This window comes from Triturus cristatus, chromosome 3_1 (genome assembly GCF_964204655.1).
Source record: "Triturus cristatus chromosome 3_1, aTriCri1.1, whole genome shotgun sequence".
Taxonomy (NCBI): Eukaryota; Metazoa; Chordata; class Amphibia; order Caudata; family Salamandridae; genus Triturus; species Triturus cristatus.
This window is the reverse complement of record NC_140583.1, coordinates 1,098,615,354-1,098,638,374: the sequence shown is the minus strand read 5'-3', so window position 1 is coordinate 1,098,638,374 and position 23,021 is coordinate 1,098,615,354. Positions and strand designations below refer to the sequence as shown.

Genomic DNA, 23,021 nt, shown 5'->3' with positions numbered 1-23,021 from the left:
TGCAGCTCTTTGATGACAGTTCATAGGTCACTGTCCTATGTTAGGATTGTAATTTCTGAACTGCAAGTAACACAAGAATCTCTGTGACAAAGGCAGTAACCCACTGAGCTATCCAAATAAAATACAGCCTATCTGCATTTCAAAACTACAAACGGGCAAAGGGCTGCTCTCCAGCAGGATCAATACTCACCAGTTCGCTGGACATTTTTTATTGTTGCCTTGCATCCATGGCCATGTTAATGATAAAAACAATTTAAATGAATATATGCAAAGTATGTGCCTTGCTGCTAACACCCTCCCACCATCTGTATATTGACTAGAATGTATATTTGTCATTAAAATTGGTTCTGATGTCGATTTGCGCTTAATTGGACACTTGCTAATTTGGGCTGGTTTTTGGGCTGGAACTGGTCTGATTGGGCTTGTTTTGGGCTTGTATTTCAGCTGCATTGGGCTTGGGACGGGTCTAAAAATCTGGCAACACTGTCTGACAGCGGCGCAGGCCTGTCAGCAATTCTTCCATTTTGTCACAGCTGGTACATCCCTGTATGTAGTAGCATTATTAAATCAGATTTACTTTCCCATACTCAGGCAATTAACGTATCCACCAGAAAGAAAACATAAACCTCGAAAAGACAACAAAAAATATTCTCTCTTTAGTAAGGTGAGTCGCTGAACCAGTCCATTTCCAGCGCTGAAAATATAATCGTTGGCATAGGGTGGCTGAATGGAGAGTTCATGGAAGCGGGTTTCTTGGGCTTCCACACCCTGGTGTCTTACAGTGGGTCCCTCCAAATCTTACACCCCAAAAAACTATCCTACATAAAACCAGCCAAAGACTGGTTTTATCCGAGGGTGGCTTTCTTGTGCCCACGTACTCCAAAATACTCACTGATTCACCACCCAGAGCTGACGAACCAAGGCACACCTGGATTTCCATGGTTCCCTCACAATGCAAGTCCAAGTTTACTCGCCAAGTCTCGATGGGCAGTGTCATCCTCCGGCATTTCATGACTGGTAGACTAATATCCTTTTCTGTTACAATTTTATAGGTATTTGAGTTTAAATGCGCCTCTACGGATGTTCAGACCAGTCCTTGAGTCTTATCTGTTATTTCAAATTTTTTAAAATCAGGCCAAGAAAAGACAGTCAGGACCCAAGCTACAGTTGTTCATCAGCTCTTGTTCCAAGTAGGAAACTCAGTTGAGCCAATGGAGATAACTTTTTTGGCGAGGGAACCAATTGTCAGATTTCAGGATTGTACTAGAAGGAAAGCAAGAAGAATTTTTTTTTTTTAAGGGTTCAGAAAAGTGATTCGGGTTGCCCTGACATTTCTGACCATGACCAATGTAAAGAAGAGAATTCACCCCAAGCATCCCTCCACCTATGTACCTAAGTGTAATGGGAGTAAAATAGCTTAAACTTTTGTTCCTTGATTGGTTTCTGTTTAACATTTTTAGCTAAAAATCTTTAAACTTCACCACATATACCATGTAAAATAAACTAAGCATTGGTAAAGCCAATAGATCTGGCTCACATTCTGATTTATAAGCCAGATCCATTCATTGGCTTTGCCAGTGTTTGTGTGCAGTGAGCGGAAGTCAATAGGTGTGCTGAACATCAACCGCATTCCGATGACAGGATTAGGGCAGAGCCGGCAGGTCACTCAATGGAAATATCAGCACGCTGGAAAAGAAGCAAAGCGGCAGGGCAGAAGAGGACACTGGGAGGGCTTAATCAGTGAGCAACCCAGCGGTGGCAGCTAGGGAGTGGAACTTCCTGCTGCTCTCACTGAGAGCTGCATTTAGGAGGGATGGTGGTGGGGGAGACATATTTCAGATTCAAGTTTCCACTCTTCAGCGAGAGTGCATGACATAATGTATTGATTAATATGATGAGTGACAACTTTTCAGATGTAATATAGTCCCTTTTAATTTTCAAAAGAGACGGAAGGATATATTCAAAGAGTCAATAGCACGACTCAGAGTCTAAACTACTTCTATGGGCTGATTTGAGATGTGATTGACAATGATTCAAGCCAGTGGCTGAAAGGGGACTGAACAAACTAAGCCTGATGTTTTGTAGTGGGCGGGCCCACTCGCTACTCTGTGTTCATTGAGCATCAGCCAGTTGATGTTGACGATGCCAGACATAAACAATAACAGTACCAGAAAGATAAACTAATTTTGTTGGTAAAAAGTGTATCTAATGAAAATATACTCATTTAAAGGATAAACAGCTTCACATTTAATAGATCATTTTTTGTTTGTTTTACAATCCAGTAAAAACTAATATGCATTGTATCGATGCTCAATTTATAGACCTCGAAAGAACAAAAAGCTGGTATGGCATTTCTGTAATATGGACTGTGACCAGAAAGTCAAACCAGATTTCAGCATGGACCACTTTATGCTCTGAACCATAGTGCTTAAAAATTGCTCCAGGTATTGGAACAAAACAGAAATCACCATGAAATGAATCCCAGCTACTATCTAGTGGCTCAAAACTTGGTTGTGCAGAGCACTTTATTCACTACGCATCTATTTATAATGATAATAGAATCGGTAGCTAGTACCCCTAAAAACAAACAATTTTAAAGTAATCATTAATGCATATGCAACATATAATTAATATCATAAAGATCCATTAGATATCAGGTTATCATAAATAGTATTAGCAGTGCTGGAGTTATTTATAGATTCTTTGTATTACTTATGACCATAATATGCATTATTTTAATAGGAATGAGCTTTCATTCTCTACATTTGTTACTTTTTTGTTAGCTCTAAATTGAAGGATTAGATGAAAGTAGAATTGTAGATTGTTTTTGGGAGGTGATTGAACTCAAAATATCAAAAATATTTTTTAAAGAGTAGTGTTATCTATTAGATTTCGTTGACATCTTCTGTTTCATTAGGGCGATTCATCGATAGGCTGCAGAATGAATCAAATTTAGGGAAATTTTCAAATTCGCCCCCAATTTCCTGTGCGGTAGCACCCATTCATTTTTATTATTTTCCTACTGTTGACATAGTCAACAAATTTAATCCCAATTTAATCCCACTAAAAAATAATAACAATGCTAATAATAAAAGCGATAATAACAATTGCATTGCAGGAATAATTTAATTAAGTAATGAAGTGTTTGGTGAACAAAAGAAGGCACATTATTTAAATGTATTACCAGGATCCACAAGAAACCTGCCGGGCGATTTCCAAAACTAGTTTTATAGATGTTTGTGCAAGGTAGGAGTCCAGTGGGCATTTTTTATTAGTATCTTCTCATTTGACTGCAAGTGAAAGCAGCTATGGAGTGCTTCTATGTCTATAAGAAGTTCTGGATGATCGTGTTGAGCCTTAACCCTTTAGCAAAAGGATAGCTGGGAATTATGTGGCATGAATGTTCTTATCTCCCCCCCCCCCCCCCCCCCCCCCCCGCCCGCATGAAAGTTGACAATTGTCAAGGGGAGAGACGGGACAAACTGCACAGGGAAGACTGTTGTTACAGGCGTCAGTAGACCTTTTATTGGAATTAAGGATCAGCCGAGTTTAGGCACAATGGACTACATCTTGAAAGTATGCTGTGCCCAGACAGATCGCTGATAGATTCAGTCTGTATCAACGTGAACCGTCCCCAAGATTATGTCATTGTTCTACATTTAAACAGCTTACTTCTTTCTAACTTTCTAGAGCAAGCCAAGCAGTGAATCAGCTGTCAGCAGTACGGTGAACGCCATCATCAATAAACGCAGCAAAGTCAAGACGGAAGTGGAAAGTCAGCGCCCCATTTCACCTTGTACTCAGGTAAGCACAAGTTTGTGTTATATGTTTTGTTATTGATATTAAGTGTATCAACACTCGACATGTGAGACCAGTCCCCCAGCAATCCATTATGGAAAATGCAGTTCTTTTTATTACGCTAATCTGCTTCATGGTTTTAGTACAATTTTTAGTTTTTGCCAGTGCTGATAAAATTAAGAAAGAGAAGAATATATTTGAGGCATGTGTTGCTCTAGATACACATGCTCTGCATACCTCCGCCAGCTAGTGTTGGTTCCGGTTGTGTGCAAGTTGTTTTTCTTTAAAGAAGTCTTTTGAGTTGCAAGACAAAGTCACTCCTCCTCTTGGTAATAATGCCCATCAACTCCATTGTTAGATCGTTTTGTTTCCCGCCGGCGGGTTTGGACGTGTTGTGTAACGCTCCAGTTCGAGACTGTCTCAACCTCCTTTCGGTTCGCTGTTCATTTCCACCCTCATCAGTATTGTTTTGGTCGCGCTTTCCATTGTCGTGTACTGAAAAACAGAAACTTTCACTCATCAATTCAACAGGCTCCAATCAGGGCCTTCGGGCCTTGCCTATTCATGCCTATTCTTTATTTCATTGGCGTCAACCGAGAATGCACTGCTAATGGAACAAACTCCATTTCGCTTCTGCACCAGATACCAACACGAAAAACCCAAGAACCGACCTCCATCACACCACAGGTGTTCACCAAATGTCTAGCAGTAGTAGCAGCACATAAAACATTAATGGAAAAACATTCATCCCATATCTGGACGATTGGCTCTTCAAAGCCAGTAGACATCTCATGTGTCAGCAACACACACAGGCTACTCTCCATCAACTGGGGTTTAGGGTCAACATACAGAAATCACACCTCCAACCTTTACAGATTCAGCTTATTTAGGGACCATGCTCAACACAAAGTTGGGTTTAGCATACCCAAATGTGGGCAGGATTCAAAATATCCAAACACTGCTAAAGTGGTTTCAACCCAACCAACATGTAACAGTCAAAACAGTTATGAGACTCTTAGGCATGATGGCATCTTTCATCGCAATGGTACCACATGCTCAATTTCATATGCGACTGATGCAAGAATATATGGTGCGTCATTGGTCTCAATCACAGGGTCAGCTACAAGATCAACTGTTGATAGTCAGCCACGGTCATCGCTCTCTGAAGTGGTGGAACTCACAAAACCAACTCAAAAGGGCCGTTCATTTCTTGACCCTGTTCCCCAAAACATTCTTACAGCGGATGCATCCCTTACCGGATGGGGTGTTCACCTTCAGGATCTCACAGTTCAAGGTCTCGTGGATACCAATCACCAGGGTCTCTACATCAATTACCTCTAGCTTCAAGCTGTTCACCTAGCATTTAAAGCATTTCTAACTCACCTGGCAGGCAAGGTTGTTCTGGCCGGACGGACAACATGACAGCCATGTACTTGTTACAAAAACAAGGGGAAACACTCTCTACAATTATCACACCTATCTCAGACAGACAATTTGGCATTGGGCAATACTTCACAACATCCATCTACTAGTGAAACACCTCCCAGGAATGGACAACCACTTTACCGACCTCTTCAGCAGGACAAGGCATCAAGTCCACAAGTGGGAACTCCACCCACAAGCCCTTCTCCCATACTTTCACAAGTGGGAGCTTCCACAGATAGACAGCCGCGGCCCGTGGAGGGAGTTCCGTGGGGCGGCAAGGCGGGGCGGGGGAGGGGCAGGGTGGGGGTTTCTAAAAACCGGAATATGGATAATTGCAGGTAAGTAAACAATTAAATAAATAAAACCAATTTCGTAGCGCGCCCTGCATCGCATTTAGCGATGCAGGGCGCGCAATGAAATTCGTTTTATTTATTTAATTGTTTACTTACCTGCAATTATCCATATTCCGGTTTTTAGAACCCCCCACCCCGCCCCTCTCCCGCCCCGCCTTGCCGCCCCACGGAACTTCCTCCACGGGCCGCGGCTGCAGATAGACCTGTTTGCAACTCCAAACAAGGCAAAATGCCCAGACTTTGCCTCCAGGTTCCCACGCCCACTATCCAAAGGCAGTGCTTCGGATGAACTGGTCAGGGATATTTGCCTATGCCTTTCCACCTCTCCCTCTTCTTCCATTTGTGGTTTGGACTCTCAGACAAACATCTCTCACCCTCATTCTCGAAGCTCCCACTTGGGCTAACCAACCATGGTTCACTACACTGCTCAAACTCTCTGTAGTTCCCCATGAGAAACTTCTCCTCAACCCGGACTTTCTCACTCGGAACCATTGAGAAATCATGCCCCCAAACCCCAAGGAGCTCAACCTTGAGATTTGACTCCTGAGGACATAGCATTTGGTTACCTTAATCTTCCTCCTGAATGTATGACTATTCTGAAAAAGCTCATAGACCTACAACTAGAGCATGCTATGTATCTCATTCCTCCTGTGAAGCTGCAGAGGATGATCTAGAAATCATACCTTTGCCACTCAGCCATAGTCCTGTACAGGAAAGTAACAAACAGCACACTTTTTGGGGGAAGTTCTACTTTCATATCAAGTTTGGCGTAAAACTGTTCGGTGCTTTTTGCTGTAGCTTTAAAAAAAAAATCCCATGGGAGCTAAAATAAAGGGACGCATCCATCGATTCTGCCCCCTTCAACTTATTTTCCCCCGCACTGAACTGCATGAAATTTTTTTGGGCAGACCTTTCTGCTTATGCTGAGTGCCAAATTTTTTCAAAAAATTCAATCAAAAATGCCTCTTCAATGAAAGCGCAGCTGAACCATGACTATGCAGAGGCAGCAACCATTGTGTATTATTTTACGCATAATACGTGTGATTCTGCAATCCTTGTATAAAAACATGTTTCTAATTTCTTTCTAGTATGCAACTTATGATACACCCAGTCGCCTGTTATAAAGAAATGATGTAGCTGCTCAAATGTAGTAACTTAATACAGTTGAGGTCTGACGTCACATTGCCTGCTGCCAAAACCAGTAGCTGAGGGGAAAGGCAGGTCAGGTCACGGAGCATAATAAAAACAGCGGTTTAAAGAACTAAAACGAAACATGGCTTTTCCTCCTGCTCTGTTTTTCTAGCTGCACAGTGACAAGGAGAAAGTAGATATTTATATGACAACATATTTATTTTGTCCACTCTGTAGGTAATTGTAGAAAAGTGACATTCTCTCTGCATGCTTCTACACATTCCGAGCTACTGCGCCTTTTTAAAATAAATGATTTGCATTAAACGGATAATATCTTTTTGCATCACATATCTAATATCATTTTGGATGTCTTTAATTTTGCACTAGAAATTCTATTTCTATTCTTCATGTTTGCAAACATGTTCTCTCTTTCATTTGAAAGAGCTGTGCAGCAAGGATTTAAGTGGTTTGTGAGAAGGGGTGCGTGACCTTTTATTATACGGTACAAAGTACCCCCCGCTGTACTACATGATAAAAATATTGCAAGTCACCTGGGAGTTCCATAACCATAACTTTTGGCTTGTTTCTCAATATAGTTATGGAACTCCTTAGTGACTTGAAATATCCTTATAGTGTACAGCGGGAGGTATTTTATTGCATGTATATATATATATATATCAAAAAAGTTTGCCCCTCTTTGAAGACGCACACAGGAAAAGGGCGAATTCTCGAGGAATCCTTTATTTCATGTAACCGGCATTTACATCTGCAACATTTTCATGCCCTACGCGTTTCGGAGCAGCATGCTCCTTGATCACAGGCTGTGAGAGCTTCTGTGCAGTCCAAGTGAGTAATCCCAATTCCACTGCTTAATAACTTTTATTGCCCTCTGGTGGGCCTCTTCTGTGAGTTTTAATAATGAAAAGCATGTTGGGATGTGTAGTCCGTCCATTTTAAATATTGCCCTTAAGTGGGTGCTGCATCAGAAACCTGCAAGTAACACTATTCATTTTGCCCTTTAGTGAGCCTCCAGAGATGAAATCCGGTTTGTATGTTCACCATTAAACCTTTTCCTCTGCTACGGTGATTCCGACAAGTCCGAGTCACAGCAGCCCGCTTTCATTTTCTTAGCGGAGGTGCAGTCTTCACCGGCCTGGGCTAGCCGGAATATATCAAACAAAGTTTGCCCCAACCTGAAATAAGGGATTCCTCGAGAATTTGCCCTTTTCTTGTGTGCGTCTTCAACGAGGGGCAAACTTTGCTTGCTAATATATATATTCACTGAAAAAAACAAAGGTTACAGGGACGTTATAGTTAGGGTCAGATTTTACTTGTACAAAATCAATGAAATTCGACAGTTATAGTTACCTGAGCTAACCACAACTTATGCCCCAGAAATGCGCTGCTTGTGACCTTACATATTATATCACACATGACATGGTAAGTGACATCACTGATGACATCGCTAATGACATCACTGATGAAATCTTCAGCAGAACCACTCGCACACCTACTCACACCCCCATACAACCTTGTATGCCCACTCACACACCTGTACAAACACTGACATACCCATTCACATACCTATAATAGTACTCGCACATCCGCTCCCTCCTCCATAGAGCCACTCACTCGCTCACTCATACACCTATTCACACAACTATTCACTCACCCACAGAGCCACTCAAACAACCAGTTACTCACCCATACAGCCAGCCACATAACCACACACCATGCAGCTACTCACACACCCACAAATGTACCTACAAACTCACACCCACTCACTCACCCAATTAACATCTCAACACAGCCACTCGCTCACCCATAGAAGCCCTCATATACTCACTCACCCAACCACTTACATACCCATTCACACATCCCTGTAATCACCCATACAGCCATTCACATGACACTCACTGTCCAATACAGTCAGTCACACATGAAGTCACATAATGAAACACCTACTCAGTCACTCACCCATGCAGGCACTTACTCACCCAGTCACTTACTCATACAGCCATTCAGACACCCACTCACTCACTCATACAGTCACTACACACCCACTTACCCACTGATAGAGCCACTTACACCATCACTCACATACCCACACATCCACTGACACACCCACGCCCATACCAATACATCAACTCACACAGCATCTCACTCAACCACACAGCTACTTATACAACCACGTATACACCCATATAGCCACTCACATACCTATATGCACAAGTACACATAGTCACACATCCACTCGCATGATATATATTAAAAGTAGTATCGGGTGTCCCAGGAAATGGGTAGCAATTTGGACTAAATGGAACATATATCGGGGAGGACTGTGTGAACCTCCTATTATCCCATCCCCTGACGAACACATCACGGTTTGAAACCCACTGCATGTACTGTAGAGGTAAATTTAATAACGAAAACAATATACCGACGCTTGTAAAGAAACTGTTCTTTGTAACTGTACGAAATGAATATCTGTATCGCATGACAAATTTTTTCTTGTTTAATAAACAGAATTTATAATAATAATAAAAGTAGTATCACTCATTAGTAATACACCTAGTATACTACTTTAAGTTTTGTAGTACCTTAGTATATATGTTTAACAATCATAATCTCTTACAAAATACTTACACTCACTGGATGGTGTCATCAGTGATGTCATCAGTGATGTAATATGTAAAGCCATAAGCAGTGAATTGCGGGGGGTATTGTATCGTTAGCTTAGGTAACTATAACTACCGAATTTCACTGGTTTTGTACGACTGAAATCTGACCCTAACTATAACGTCCCTGTAACCTTTGTTTTTTTCAGTGGATTTCTAAGAATTTTTTAATTTTAATTAATAACTGTAACGTCCCTGTAACCTTCGTTTTTTTCAGTGAATTTCTAAGGTTTTTTAAAAGCTATTTACTAACTATAACATCCCTGTAACCTTACTTTTTTTCATGGGATTTCTATGTCCCTCAGGAGTAAAGGGGACTTCTACCCCCTACCAATAACCAGTAGTGCACCACGAGCCGCGTTTGCAGATTGGTGGAGAAAGGGGGCATGGCCTCCTAAGATCTCTTAGCAATCCAGCTGTGTGGGACTTAATGGAGGTAACAGGAGGGGTAGTTGGCCCCATCTACCCCTCCTGTTACCTCCAGTAAGTCCCACACAGGATTGCTGAGAGGTTGTAAGAGACAACACCCCCTTTCTTCCCCACTGTGCTTCCTGGTGCACTACTTGTAGGGGGATGAAGTTCTCTTGGCTCCAGAAAGTCCTTGGGGGCCAACTACCCCGCCTGTTAACTCTGGTATGCCCCACACAGCGGGTTTGCTGAGAGGTGTTCATTGGCCATGCGCCCTTTCTCCACCACTCTCCAAATGCGCCTCCTGGCGCTCTACTAATTGGGGGATGAAGTGTCCTTGGTTCTTGATGGTCCTTGGGGGCCAACTACCCCTCTCCCAGGGCCAGGCCTTCATTTGTTTTTAGAAAATGGGGAGGGGAGCCCGCACGGCCTCCCTCCTCTGGCCGGCATCGCCCTGGGCAGGGCTTTAAGTGGGATGAAAGAACTGGGGGGGGGGGTCTCTCAAAGGGGCGTGGCCAATGCAATAAGGGCGTGGCCTAAAAACACGTAAGCTAAAAATCTGTGCTTAGCATAGTGTGCCGCCCGACTTGTATTTTGCTGTTTCGGTCATTGCATCCATATATTTGATACAACAAGTAACATCATTACACAACAAGTCAGGACTATTGGCTTTGTCAATGGTTGTTTGTTGCATAAGGTAAATAAGCAGCAACTATGGCTTGTTGAAAAAGCTTTCACTTAAAGCTCTGGTGATACCACAACAAGGTTGCTGCTTCTGAGTTTCAAAAAGAGAAGGGAAGTCCAGAGAGAAAATGATTCTCTTCAAAGGATTTCCCTTACTTTACAACGCTCACCTGGCACAACGTCATGCCGTAACTTCTCCACTAGTGAGAAGTGAGCAGTGTGTGCACAAGCACATCGATGTGCCTGATGCCATTGCAGTCTGGGAAAAAACGGACTGCCTGTGCCAGAACCCGATACAGGCCCGTTTCGAGGCCCCCTTCAAAAAACTGCTGGTGCTCAGCACCGGTGAGACCCGGCCCACTTAAAGCTCTGGCCCTGGGGATCCCATCCCCGGGGGCATGGCCAGCTCATTGGGGACCGCGGGGTACAGTTGAATAGCGTACTGTGGAGTGGCAAAGAGTGGAGTGGTGTAGAATGGAGTGTGGTAGAGTGTAATAGCATATAGTGGAGTGGCGTACAGTAAAATGGAGTACAGTGGAGTAGTGTAGATTTGAGTGGCGAGAGAGGAGTTGCTTACTGTGCAATTGCACAGAGTGGAGTACCATAGATTGGAGTAGTATACATTGTAGTGGCATAGAGTGGAGTGGGGTAGGGTGGAGTGGCATATATTAGAGTGGAGTAGGGTGGAGTAGACTGCCATAGACTGGAGTGGTGTACAATGGAATAGTGTAGAGTGGAATAGCATACAGTGTAGTGTTGTACAGTGGAGCGGCATACAATGGAATAACTCACAGTGGAGTGCTGTACAGTGCAATGGCAAAGAGTGGAGTTTGTTAGAGTGGACTGGTGTACAGTTCAATAGTGTAGAATGGAGTAGCTTAGAGTGGGGTGTTGTAGAGTGGACTGGTGTGGAGTGGAGTGAGGTACAGTACAGTTATGCAGTCAAATAGAGTCGGGTGGCGTACAGTGGAATAGCATAGAATGGAGTGGCATACAGTAGAGAAGTGTACACAGGAGTGACGTAGTGTAGATGGGATACATTGTAGTGGCATACAGTGTAATAGCATAGAATGGAGCACCGTAGAGTGGAGTGGCTTAGAGTGGAATACCATACAGTAGAGTGTTGTAGAGTGAAGTGGGGTGGACTGTAATGGCATACATTGTAATAGCGTACTGTGGAATTGTGTAGAGTGTTGTAGAGTGGAATAGCATAGAGTGTATGGCATAGAGAGGACTGGCATACAGTGGAGTATCGTAAAGCTGGGTGGCATATAGTGAAATTGCTATACCACAGTAGAGCGGCATAAAGTGGCGTGTCATACAGTGGAATAGCATAGAGTGTGTTGATGTAGAGTGGAGTGATGTGGAGTGGTATAGAGTGGAGTGCTGTACAGTGTAACAAGCGTACAGTGGAATAGCATAGAGTGGAGTGGTGTACGTACAGTGGAATGGAGTACAGCGAAATAGCATATACTGCAGTGGGGTAGAGTGGAATAGCATAGATTGCAGGGTCGGACAGTGGAGTAGCATGCAGTGAAGTGGTGTAGAGTGGAGTGAGGTATAGTGTGGTTGCGTACAGTGGAATAGCATAGACTGGAGTGCCATAGAATAGAGTGTTGTAGAGTGAAATACCATATGGTAGAGTTTTGTAGAGTGGAGCTGGGTAGAGTGTAGTGGGGTAGGCTGTAGTGCCGTACAGTGTAACAGCATACTGTGGTGTGGTGTAGAGAGGAGTGCCGTAAAGTGATGGACATATACAGTATATATTCAGTGGAGTAGCATACTGTTGAATGGTATAGCGTGGAATATTGTTGAGATATCGACTGCCACCCGCTTAATGTGGTGGGATCCGATGGGTTCTGAGATAGGTTATGTGCAGGCTGCCTTAGAAAGGAGGGAAAATAACCTTTCGAGGGCAAGTATTTTGAAACAGTGCCAAGCCCTGAAGACTGCAAGCTGGCAATATTAGCGGCTAGAAGCCAATGCCCATCACAAGAAGAGTCACGCTAGTGCCTTTAGTTAATAGCTTACAACAGCAGGTCATGTATTAACTCTGTGAGAGTTCCTTCTCACTTCCGCATTGGTGACGCAGCAGTTGAAAATGAAAGGGGCCCAAAGGCTTCTTCTGATGCCGAGACCCTTCATTGACGCTGTTTAGCGGCGGCAGGGACTTTGTGCACCACATTCGTTATCCAGCTGGAGGCACCAGGACAGCCAGCACGCTTCGCCGCCATGAAATATTGGGCTGAGCTTCTGTCAGACGAGCACGGGGCCTCGTGACAAATCCCTCTTCCTGCCGCGGCTCAGGAGCACGTTTGTGCGTGATGCATGGGGCCGGCCGGCGCGCGCTCACCTGGGGGTTGCTGGGATTGATGAAGGCAGTGTTCCGGGGGAAGCGGAACATGCTGGAGTCAGCACGATTAGGGCAAACAGGCAGGTCTCACGAGCTTTGAGTTTAGGAGCGTCGCAGCGCCGAGAGTCACCACGCCGCCTAATAGCTACCCAGATGCCTTGCGAGGCTGGCCTGAGTGGCAGACATCTTTTTTTTTAACCCTTATTCTTAAAATTAACAGTGGCCCACGAAAGCAGTACCCTGGCCTGTCTTGCTTTTACTCTGCCTTTCTCGTTGTTCACAACACAAGCAGAAGATCTGTAACTGCGAACTGCGTACAGAAATAACGCGGAAATGCTGTGACATGCTTGCGAAAGCAGAACATTTTTAGATGGCGCCGAAGAATTATTCCGTTTTGTAAAATTTCTATTCCAATAGAAATTCTTGAATGTTTTTTCCTGAACAAAGCTGTTATAAATAGCACTCACTAAATTGTCTCCGCTTCAGGTAAATAAAAGAATACAACTTTTTTTTAGGAACCTGCCTGTCAAGTTTTACAACACCATGGGAGGGTTCTCTAAGGAAGACACTTTCCTTAGTCAATATTAATCCATAACCTTGCTGGCAGAATTGGCTTTCCGTTGTCTGAGATGTGCTTCCCAGATTAGAGCACTGTGATCTTCTCGGGATTTATAAGGATTTCGATATAGATATAGTCCTGCTACCAAATTATTGCAGCAGCATTCCCTAGTCTGTACACACCCGTTTGCTGAGGATTTACGTACTATTATAAGATAAATTAATGTTGGGATTTTTGTGCTGAGCGAAATGTTTTTACACATTTTTACTCCACTACCCGTGGCTGAGGAAAGAATGAGGGCAAATATGTGCAAAGAATTAGGGAAAAGGTTTCTTTTGGTGGGTCTTGAAATTCTTATCATGGAGCTAATATCCTCGATGTGATATTTGGAACAGGTTGCATTTATTTCTTAAATCTACAGTACTTCCTAACCGTTGTTTGACAAACTCATAAGCATTTGCTATAGGGAGTGGTTGGGTGGTACCTTGCAAATTTGGCCAACACAGCAGCATCTTCACACATGATTTGCCTTTGAGCTGCATTAGCCTGTCTGAAAATGTTGGCATTTCCCTAGGACTGAGTTTCTTACACGCTGTAATCGATTGTGCTATTGAATATCAACATACAAGAATATAGAGGACAGAATTTCAGCTGTAATATGTACTGCATAGATACATATATGTGGAGTTACGTATTGAAAATCTAGACTTACCTGTCATTTTTTTTGTTGATAATTTGTCCCCGATATTTAGTTCCCTCGATATTCTGACTTTGATGTTTACTATACACAACATACCAGGTAGAATCCAAGGAAGGTAGTCAATGACAGCCTCTAGGGGCAACAGATGGCACTAGCTCCTTATATTCAATAGCATAACCAGGTCAGTAATGTTAGCATAGACCCAATAGAGTCCTAATACTGTGATCTTGGGTTCCGAATGGATAACGCAGTCATGTCAATTAACGGCTTGACAAATCACGCCGCGCTGAGATGTCCATTCTTGTTTCTCTTTCTTGAGGTAGTGGACGCTTACTGTTTTTGGAACTGGGGCATTCAACTGCTTTCTATTAGTACATTGCGCGCATTTCACTGTTTATCAAAGTGGGATACAGGATTTGAGAGGCCACAATTTACTGTTGTCTGTCTGCACCAGGAGCACCTGACAGAACTGCGAGAGGATCTGGATAAAGATGAATGCAAGCAGGAGCCCGAGGTTATTTACGAGACGGACTGCCACTGGGACAGCTGCGAAAAGGAGTTCGACACTCAGGAGCAACTGGTGCACGTAAGTCATCTCAGGGCACAAAAAGGCTGTAAATCACCCTGTTTTAGACAATCTATCTGCTCTACTGAGGCGCTTGTCAAATAGACAGATATAAAATGCTTACACTACAATACAGAAGTAACTTCTGCAACTGTAAATAATATAAGAAGAATGTCCTGCTTGTTTCCCTTGCTGCTCTGTATGCTGTTTGGAATATTTAGGTAGACATATGAATTTAATGGATAGGAAATGTATAGTTTCATTAGCATTTCATTATTGCCCTTACATGCGAACTGAATGCAGGATGAACACGAGCAAAAGGGAAGCTTATTATTCTGATTATTGAAGGTGCAGGAATTGGCCCAATATCTACAGAGGTGGGCAAAACCTTATACCGCCTCTACTTTTTATTCGTTTGAAACATTTCTTTATGTTTCTATCCCATTGCCTCTTTTCTCAAGTAAAGCCGTAGATTGATTTATGTGGTTACATCCTTCGGGGCATGAAAGTACCATGTGGGAGGCGCGAGAATGATATTCCTTCATAAGGGGTCTTGACCATCAGTGAGTGCGCACCTTGTGGTTCTCCATGTTGGCACCTTCTGTGATGATGTCAGTTTAGATCAGAGTGAAAGCACCCCTTAATTATCGGGCCAGATTACAACAGTGTGAGGCCCCTTATGATCACTACAGCCAGCAGTGGCAACGAAACTTGAGGTACACAAGCAAGGTACATGGGGGGGACCTCCCCACGCTCTGGACCAGTCAGGAGCTCTCAGCCACCGCCCGTGCACAGTGCCGGAGGACGCCCCCTGGAGCTCGGGGGCATGGGGGCTGTTGTTAAGCCAATGTACACCTCATGTGACACCATGAACCTAGTAGTCAGGAGACATAGTACAAGTAAATCAAGCTTTTTCCAGATATGCAACCAGGATCTAACATGCCTCTATCAGTTAGGGCCGCACCAGCACTTCTCCAGTTTAGGAAAGAGCCAAAGACACACTTCTTTAAAGAACACTACATCACAACACAGAAACAGCCCACTATCACAAAACTCTGCTCCCCTTCAGTCACTCATTGGCTGTATTTTGCCATGGTGCAGCATTCTGCTACCCTTGTTAGGTTTCTGCTGTATAAATAAATACCGCAACATCTATACAAAACATAGCACCATGGGCTTGGAATGGACAGTTTCTGTACAACATTACACTACAAGTACATTTTGAGGAGGTCGAACTTCTCGTTGACTCTCACATTCGAGTTTCTGTTAATTTTGTCTCTTTGTGAACAGCACATCAACAATGACCACATCCATGGCGAGAAGAAGGAGTTTGTCTGCCGCTGGCAGGAGTGTTCCAGGGAGCAGAAACCATTCAAGGCCCAGTACATGCTGGTGGTGCACATGAGGCGGCACACGGGGGAAAAGCCGCACAAGTGCACGGTAAGCGCACGTCTCGGTGGGGCGGATCCGCACTGCTCTGCAGCTGGGGGATGGCCTACGCGGCCCTCGGCTCTGCACACTGCACATTTCCTACCGAGGAACTCCAGGGACTTGCGCTAACAGGCCTTTGTTACTGCAGGCAGCCTCCTTGGGGACACAGAGGTTAAAGAGAGACCACAGCTGTAAGCTAACCTGGCAGCCCTTGTCTTGAACTGCCTATAAAAGTGTGCTACTGTGTGTACAGCTATAACTCCTTAATGCACCTTGCTACATATTTAATGTTTAGAAATATAGTGGCAACTATAATTTTCCCATATTCGCCCTATTGTTGTTCATTCACTTTTATTCTGTTGGACATATTGTATATATTTTACTATGTTTAAGAATCTCATGAATATGTTGGCACGTGTTACGATAAAATTAAACTCATGAAAGGAAATATGAGGGCTGCACTTGGGTGTTAAACATTGGCACAAGACAGCGGCATGCCTGACAGATTTACAGGATGCCCACATGAGGTACATTTACATACAATGAACCTTCAAGGAAATAACTCTTGAGAGCAGTGATCATCTTGGAAATATGACATTGATCCAGCTTTTCTGCACCAACCTTGTACTGCAGATGTGATAACAATCGACAGTGGGATCCCTCGTTGTGCAGGGTTTCCTTAATTCCATGTATGTAATAAATCCACTGGACAAATAACTGAATACTGCAAGCTACTCTCAGGGTCACCCTCACAGGAGATAGGCATACGTACAACAAGACTTGGACTTCTTCACGGTATTAAAATGCTCTTTATGTGTCAGTTACGATGTTCGTGACACCATAAACTACTGGATCTGGGTTGAATTGGTTTTTGATTTGTCACCAGACTGCTGAAACAGCATTATAAGAATATAATACTAGGCCATCAGTTATATATCTTATATATTACGTGATGTGATTCCAGTGTTTGACTTTGGGTATCCCTCATAGTTTGAAACACCAGAGTTAAAGGTATAAAGTAATTTGATTTGGTACTCGGATACTGTAGGCTAAATGTCATCTGACGAAAATACTGTATCCTAGATATCGTTTACAACATATTTCCCCATTGGAGATGACTATATAAAATCTGCAGCAAATGGAGTGCTAGTTTTGTAAGTGTTATGTAGGCCATGATACTGAGGTCGGGCAATACTTTGTTATAGATATACTGGCCTACAAATAAGTAATTCACATGAATCTTGATCTTTAGCTACACTGCTGGTAGTTTAACCATTATAATAAATGCCCAGATAGGGGTGTGGAAGGCCTAGGTTAGGAGGTGGGGCATGAATATCTTTTTGAAGAGGGGATGATTCCTAACAACTTTTGAGCTGGAGGGTTGAGTCATAAGTCAAAATCATTTAATAAAGAATGTGCTAATACATCATAGATGACTTTGGGGGTGCTCAGAACCTCAGTTAATATGACATGTAGCCGGTTAGGGTCATGATTGATCATGCCAAGTCCGAAGAAAAAATCTGGTCTTGTTAGCAGGGGGTGTGGGCTAATGCTTTTCGCAAGGACCTTGCAGTCTGGAAGTTCTGAGCTTAAATCACGGCTTGGTCACTTGGTGTTGTGTGACTGCTGAAAAATGATGCTGCCCCATTAGCGCAACTGTCTCATGGATCATATCTGCAAACTTTTCATGCCATGGGTGTGTGGGCAAGACTTCCTTTTCCTATAATTACGTGCTGAACGATAAGACTCAAAAACCACGCTGCTCTCATTGTCCTAATTCTCTCATTATAGCTAGAACTCACAAACACTGACTGCACTTTGATGGGGTTAAGATTTTGACCCTGCCTGTAGAATTCCTCCGGTGTGCTAGCCAGGAAATTACACCTGTGGAAGCACCTCCTACAGAAAATGGGTAATTTGCCATTGCCACCCAATTAGATTCCGGATAATAGTGTAGTTTACAAGTGTTATAACTTGACTGTTAAGATGCTAGTAGAAGAAAGGGTTGCTACTTGTGATTGGGTAACTTTATTCGAGAAAAGTCGAGGAAGGGTAATCAGTGCCATATATATCGGTATAGACAGAAGTACTGTCCTCTTTCACTTGTTGGGGTTGGTGGCCCTCTGCATAAGAAACCCATTACTCTTGGGTTCTCCTTTCTGATCTGATACCGCTTATGTTTTCATGAATGTTCACCGATGCATCAATAAGGAAATACTCACCTCCCCCGCTTTCTTGGGTGAAACACAGTAATGTGAATGTAAAGGGAACCACTGCCCTTTCCTTGCTGTTTATCCCGTGTGTCACATGAGAAGTATGGTAATATTCTGTTTTAAAATTTCATTAAAAAACATACTGCCACGTCCCAAAGCTTTTTTTCCAAGCCTGACACCGCTGCTTCTGAATAATGGGATTGTCAGCCATGCTGCTTAGGGCCTTATTATGAGTTTGGCAGTGCAGGATTGGGACCGCCCGCACTGCAAAACCCTGGTGCAAGCTGCCCACCAGATCAGGAGTTTTCTCCTGTCTGGCGTGTGGTTCTTTGGCGCTCTTAGGGCGGTCTCTATGAAATAGGCACCGCAATGGGAACTTCAAAGGCAGTACCTGCACGGCTTGGACTGCTGTAGTCCATGCCGTGCAGTTAGTGGTGTACTTGCACACAGGAGGACACATGTTGTGCCCTTTCCGTGTTCATCCTCATGCTGTGAGACACAAAGGGGCCTTATAGGGTCCCCTTTGTTTCCACACGTCACCATTTTTTTATGGCGGGAGCACCGCCATAAAAAGTGTGGTGGTGAGGAATCTCGTATTATGCTTGGCAGGGCGCACTGATCCCGCCAAGCATATTGCGGCCTCAATACCGCTACGCCACTGCCAGGGATCTCTGATCCCTGGCGGTTGCAGTGGTCCCAGGGCAGCCTAACTGCCCTGGTCATTATAGGACGGTTGGAAGACGGCAACCACTGCACCCCCGCGAGTCTGGCAGTCCATGGACCACCAGACTTGTTATTAAGCCCATAGTATTTTTTACTCCTTATGCCTCTTTATCACACTCTTGTCACTTATCACACTTTTCCTATCTTTCTCTTCCTCTTTCTTTTTCCCTTTCCTACCTTTCTCTTAATAATGCTTTGAGTCAAAGTGGAATGATGAAAAATAGATCTTGGTCCCCAGAAAATGAGTGCTGGTGCCCAACCCCTGCCAACATGCACAGAGTAAGCCCTGGTGCGTCAAGGGTTCCTTCAACTAATGCTCCCTCAGCAGTGCAGCTCAAAGTGTAGGTTTCCTGCTATGATCGAGTTCTTTTCCTAAACACTATATATGCATTAAATGGTTAATTTATATACGCTAGGGAGTCCTGTGAACCAAATAACCCGCCCAGTTGTGTTCCAGTGATACCTCCAGCATGTGCAATATGTGTAATCTTTCCTGGCCAGACAACAAAATATTTACAAGTGACATTTTTTGTGAAATAATTTTTAGGGGATTCCATTTCATGTAATGCAGAACACGCCAGTAAAAAAGTTGAAGAGCAGGATTGTCTGACATTTTGTAAATTACAGTACTTACAGGATGTATCATTAGGACAGTGGGATCCAGGGTGCACCGTATAAGGTAAGGGGATGAGCATAGCAGACGGCCCTGAGCATAAGGGGGTAATACCTCTTGGCACAGGATAGACAGGGGCAGTTCAAGGAGGTAGCGCTCAGGGCACGGATAGCGACATTTAGGTGAGGCAGAATGGTGAGAGGCTTCTCTCTCGCAATCTTTCTCTTCCATGAACGCCTATGATGAGAAAAAGGCTGGTCATATATTATGACTGACACTTGTGTTACGCCTGTGAAGTTTTCCCTTTCATTTTAATTTTTGTATTCGTTATTGTATTGTTCTGTCCAACTACATGGTTGGTGTTTGCCCTGCATATATTTCGTTGTTGATTTAGGATCATGTTGGTCTTTATACTCTGTTAGAGATGTTGAAATCTCAGGTGACATTAATAATGACTGTCGTTACTGGGTAGTGCATGTTTGTAGAGAAAATAATTAACACCTATATATGACCCTTCCATGCTGGTAAAAACAACATTGCTCTAAAAGATAAATATACCCAGGTTTTCGCGAGGAGCCTTTTATTGATTCTTTCTTATCTTACCCTTTGTTAAAAGCACAGAAGTTAGTCGTGGAAGACATGCCTAAAAGAAGTACCCCCTAGTGACTCTTCCCCGCTCTCAAGCTTTTAGGGTGCTGCGGCTATTGTTCACAGCAGATGCCCTATGACCTTTAGTGTTATTTCTTCAAACTCATCCATTTTGAAGATTAAGTTCCTCTTTTCCCATGGCATTTTCTGACTTTGACCTTAGAGACACTTTGCAGCCAGCAAGATTTTGCACTAGCCATTTTGCTTTGGCTGAGCTTAATTTGCGCTGAAGGTTGCAGGTGGGGGACACTGGTGCTCAGTTCTGGGCACAAGGACTTATTTTTCATCATTTGATTTTGGCTCAGAGGAAGAGAGAGAATGGCAGAAAAGTGAGAAAGTAGGAAGAAAAATACAAGTTAACAGTGACAAAGTGAGGAAGTAGTGAAACAAAACCTGCAAGGGTGAGATAAAGAAATAGGAAATGTTGGTTGGTGGAAGAAAGGGGAATGAAGGACAATCAAGAGTAGCCAACGTTGGTGTTCGGCATCAAAACAGTGACAAGGGGATGGAATCCACTTTGTCCAGGTCCAATTCATTTTGAGGCCGTTCTCGTCAACTCTGCTTGAAATGGGCCCTGTCACATCAGCATTGTTTTGTTGCTCAGGTTCGAATTCCTTAACCCCTTCCATGCTCATGACGGAACGGTTCCGTCATGAGCATCGGTTGAGCTGTGCTCATGACGGAACCGTTCCGTCATGGCCCCGCCCGCGCTCGAACCCTTCAGCACCGCGGGGGAATCCGCGCAGCGCTGAAGGGGTTAAAAAACAGAAGACAAGAGGTGTTTGGCAAAACAGGAACAGTTTTGTTTAATTAAACAATGCGGCAGGGAGAACAGTTACAGGCACGAGGTCTGAGGACTGTCTCAATTTACATTGGGTTCGCGTTAATCTTTTGTACATTTTTGCATCAAGCCATTAACGTATCCAGCATATGGTGAGGAATGTTGGTTTCTGCCTTAGGGTCATAAATTAATGGTTGAATGGTCACCACCGGTGGGTCTCAACCCTGCGTTGACACAGTGTGGCCAGTGGTGAATCTGTCCAGATGTGCGGAGTGGGAAGCGCGTGATCTCTAGTTATGCAATGTGTTCCCAACTCATGTGGGTGGCATCTGACTTTATGGTGTTTTCCGAAGCGCCTGTTACCCCTTCGGGCTATGTGTACTTTATTGGGGGCTATCTCCCCTGACCATCGTGATGTCGCTGCGCCTATCTGTGGGATCGATCAAGAATTTCCTCCCCATGTGTTTGCCTGTCAGCATTGCATCCTCCCACCTGCGACCCATCAATCAAGGATCTGGGGCCTAGGTCTCAGGGCCTGCCCAACTACATAATTCTGTGTCGAGGTAGACATGGAGTTCGAGTTGTTAGTTCTTTTTTATCGATAAACACATCAATATCTAGATTAACAGTTTCACCAATATCACAGAAGTAAAAGAAGTGTCACACACAATTAAATCCTAATTTCCTCACCAGAATTCACACCAAACTAACTTTGGCCTTGATGAAGTCACAATACACTTGCTTAAAACAACAACAGTTACTACTAATAATTTATTTTTTGAACAGTGCTTCATACTGCATGTCTTCCTTTTCTAAGCTCTAAAAATTACAGATGTTACCATTAACCAGTTTAAGGTACTCAGTTTACCTGCCTCAAAGGATGGAAGAGTGAGTCTGTCTTGCTAGAATTCAAACTCATGACCTGGAGATTATTGCAGATGCCTGCAGTGAGGATTAACTCTCACCATCTTTCAGGGAAGATTTCAGTTTATAGGGTCAGTGGTTAGATTAGGTTCTATGCATGCAGTGCTTAACTACTAACCATCACTGCCTATAAGTGTAACGATTTATACTATTGCAGGTCCCCCAAGGCTTGGGCAGCAGGTGTTATTCATTTTTAATGTATATTGTAATATTTTTAAACAACTGTTATTGTGCTCATCTCTAAATTAGACAAACAGCACCACTTTGTGGCAGACTGTCATAAGTGATGGTGCTGAACACCGGAAACCTCCAGCTTAAACTTAGGGGGTCATTATGATGTCGGGCGATCCGCCCGACATTTTTCCCTGCCCGCCCTCCATTTACCCCCCACTATAATGGCGGGGGGCAGCGGCGGATGGAAAGATCGCCTTCCGCATTTCCGCAGGGAGGCAATCGTTCCGATTGCCTGACGTGCGGTTCTGGGCCATAATATGGTGGCGGTGCCTAGCAAAAACCGCCCGCCATTTTATGATGTGTGGGGAAAGGCATGCAGACTTTGGCTGTGGGGGCCCATTGCGGGCCCCTGGGGGGTGGGTGGAGGGGTGGGGGCTGCACTTGGGGTGTACCTATGGTTTCCCCCTTCATTGGCATGCACAAGGTGCCAGGTACCGCGTGGTGCTTGTCACGTTGTGCATGCCAATGCACAACATGCATTTTATACATTGCGGCGGGTGCTGCTTACTGCACCGCCCGCTGCAATGTAAAAAATGCGGGATGCGACCGCCAGGGTGGCGGTCCAATCCTGATTGGCATGGCGGGACCACCGCACCTATGGCGGGCGGTCCCGTTTGACGCATCGTAGTGATGCCCTAAGCACTGTATCCAGGCCTCAAGGGTTGAAATCGGTGCTTAGGGCGGCAGCTTCTGTAAACCTGGATATGCTTAAATTATATCCCTAAGTAGAGAATAGTTCTAGACAATGCTGTAATGGGCAGGTACTCCCAGATACTCAGTACCTGCTCCTCTTTAATTTG

At 43.9% G+C, this 23,021-nt stretch overlaps 1 protein-coding gene across 1 annotated transcript in view; it reads left to right on the top strand.

The window, feature by feature from the left end:
* GLI2 (GLI family zinc finger 2) overlaps positions 1 to 23,021 on the top strand; it is a 231,520-nt gene that overhangs the window by 168,770 nt on the left and 39,729 nt on the right. Inside the window, exons 7-9 of the mRNA XM_085645973.1 lie at positions 3,691 to 3,804; positions 14,544 to 14,675; positions 15,945 to 16,094. Coding sequence (XP_085502099.1) covers positions 3,691 to 3,804; positions 14,544 to 14,675; positions 15,945 to 16,094 — 396 coding nt within the window. The remainder of the gene's footprint in view (positions 1 to 3,690; positions 3,805 to 14,543; positions 14,676 to 15,944; positions 16,095 to 23,021) is intronic.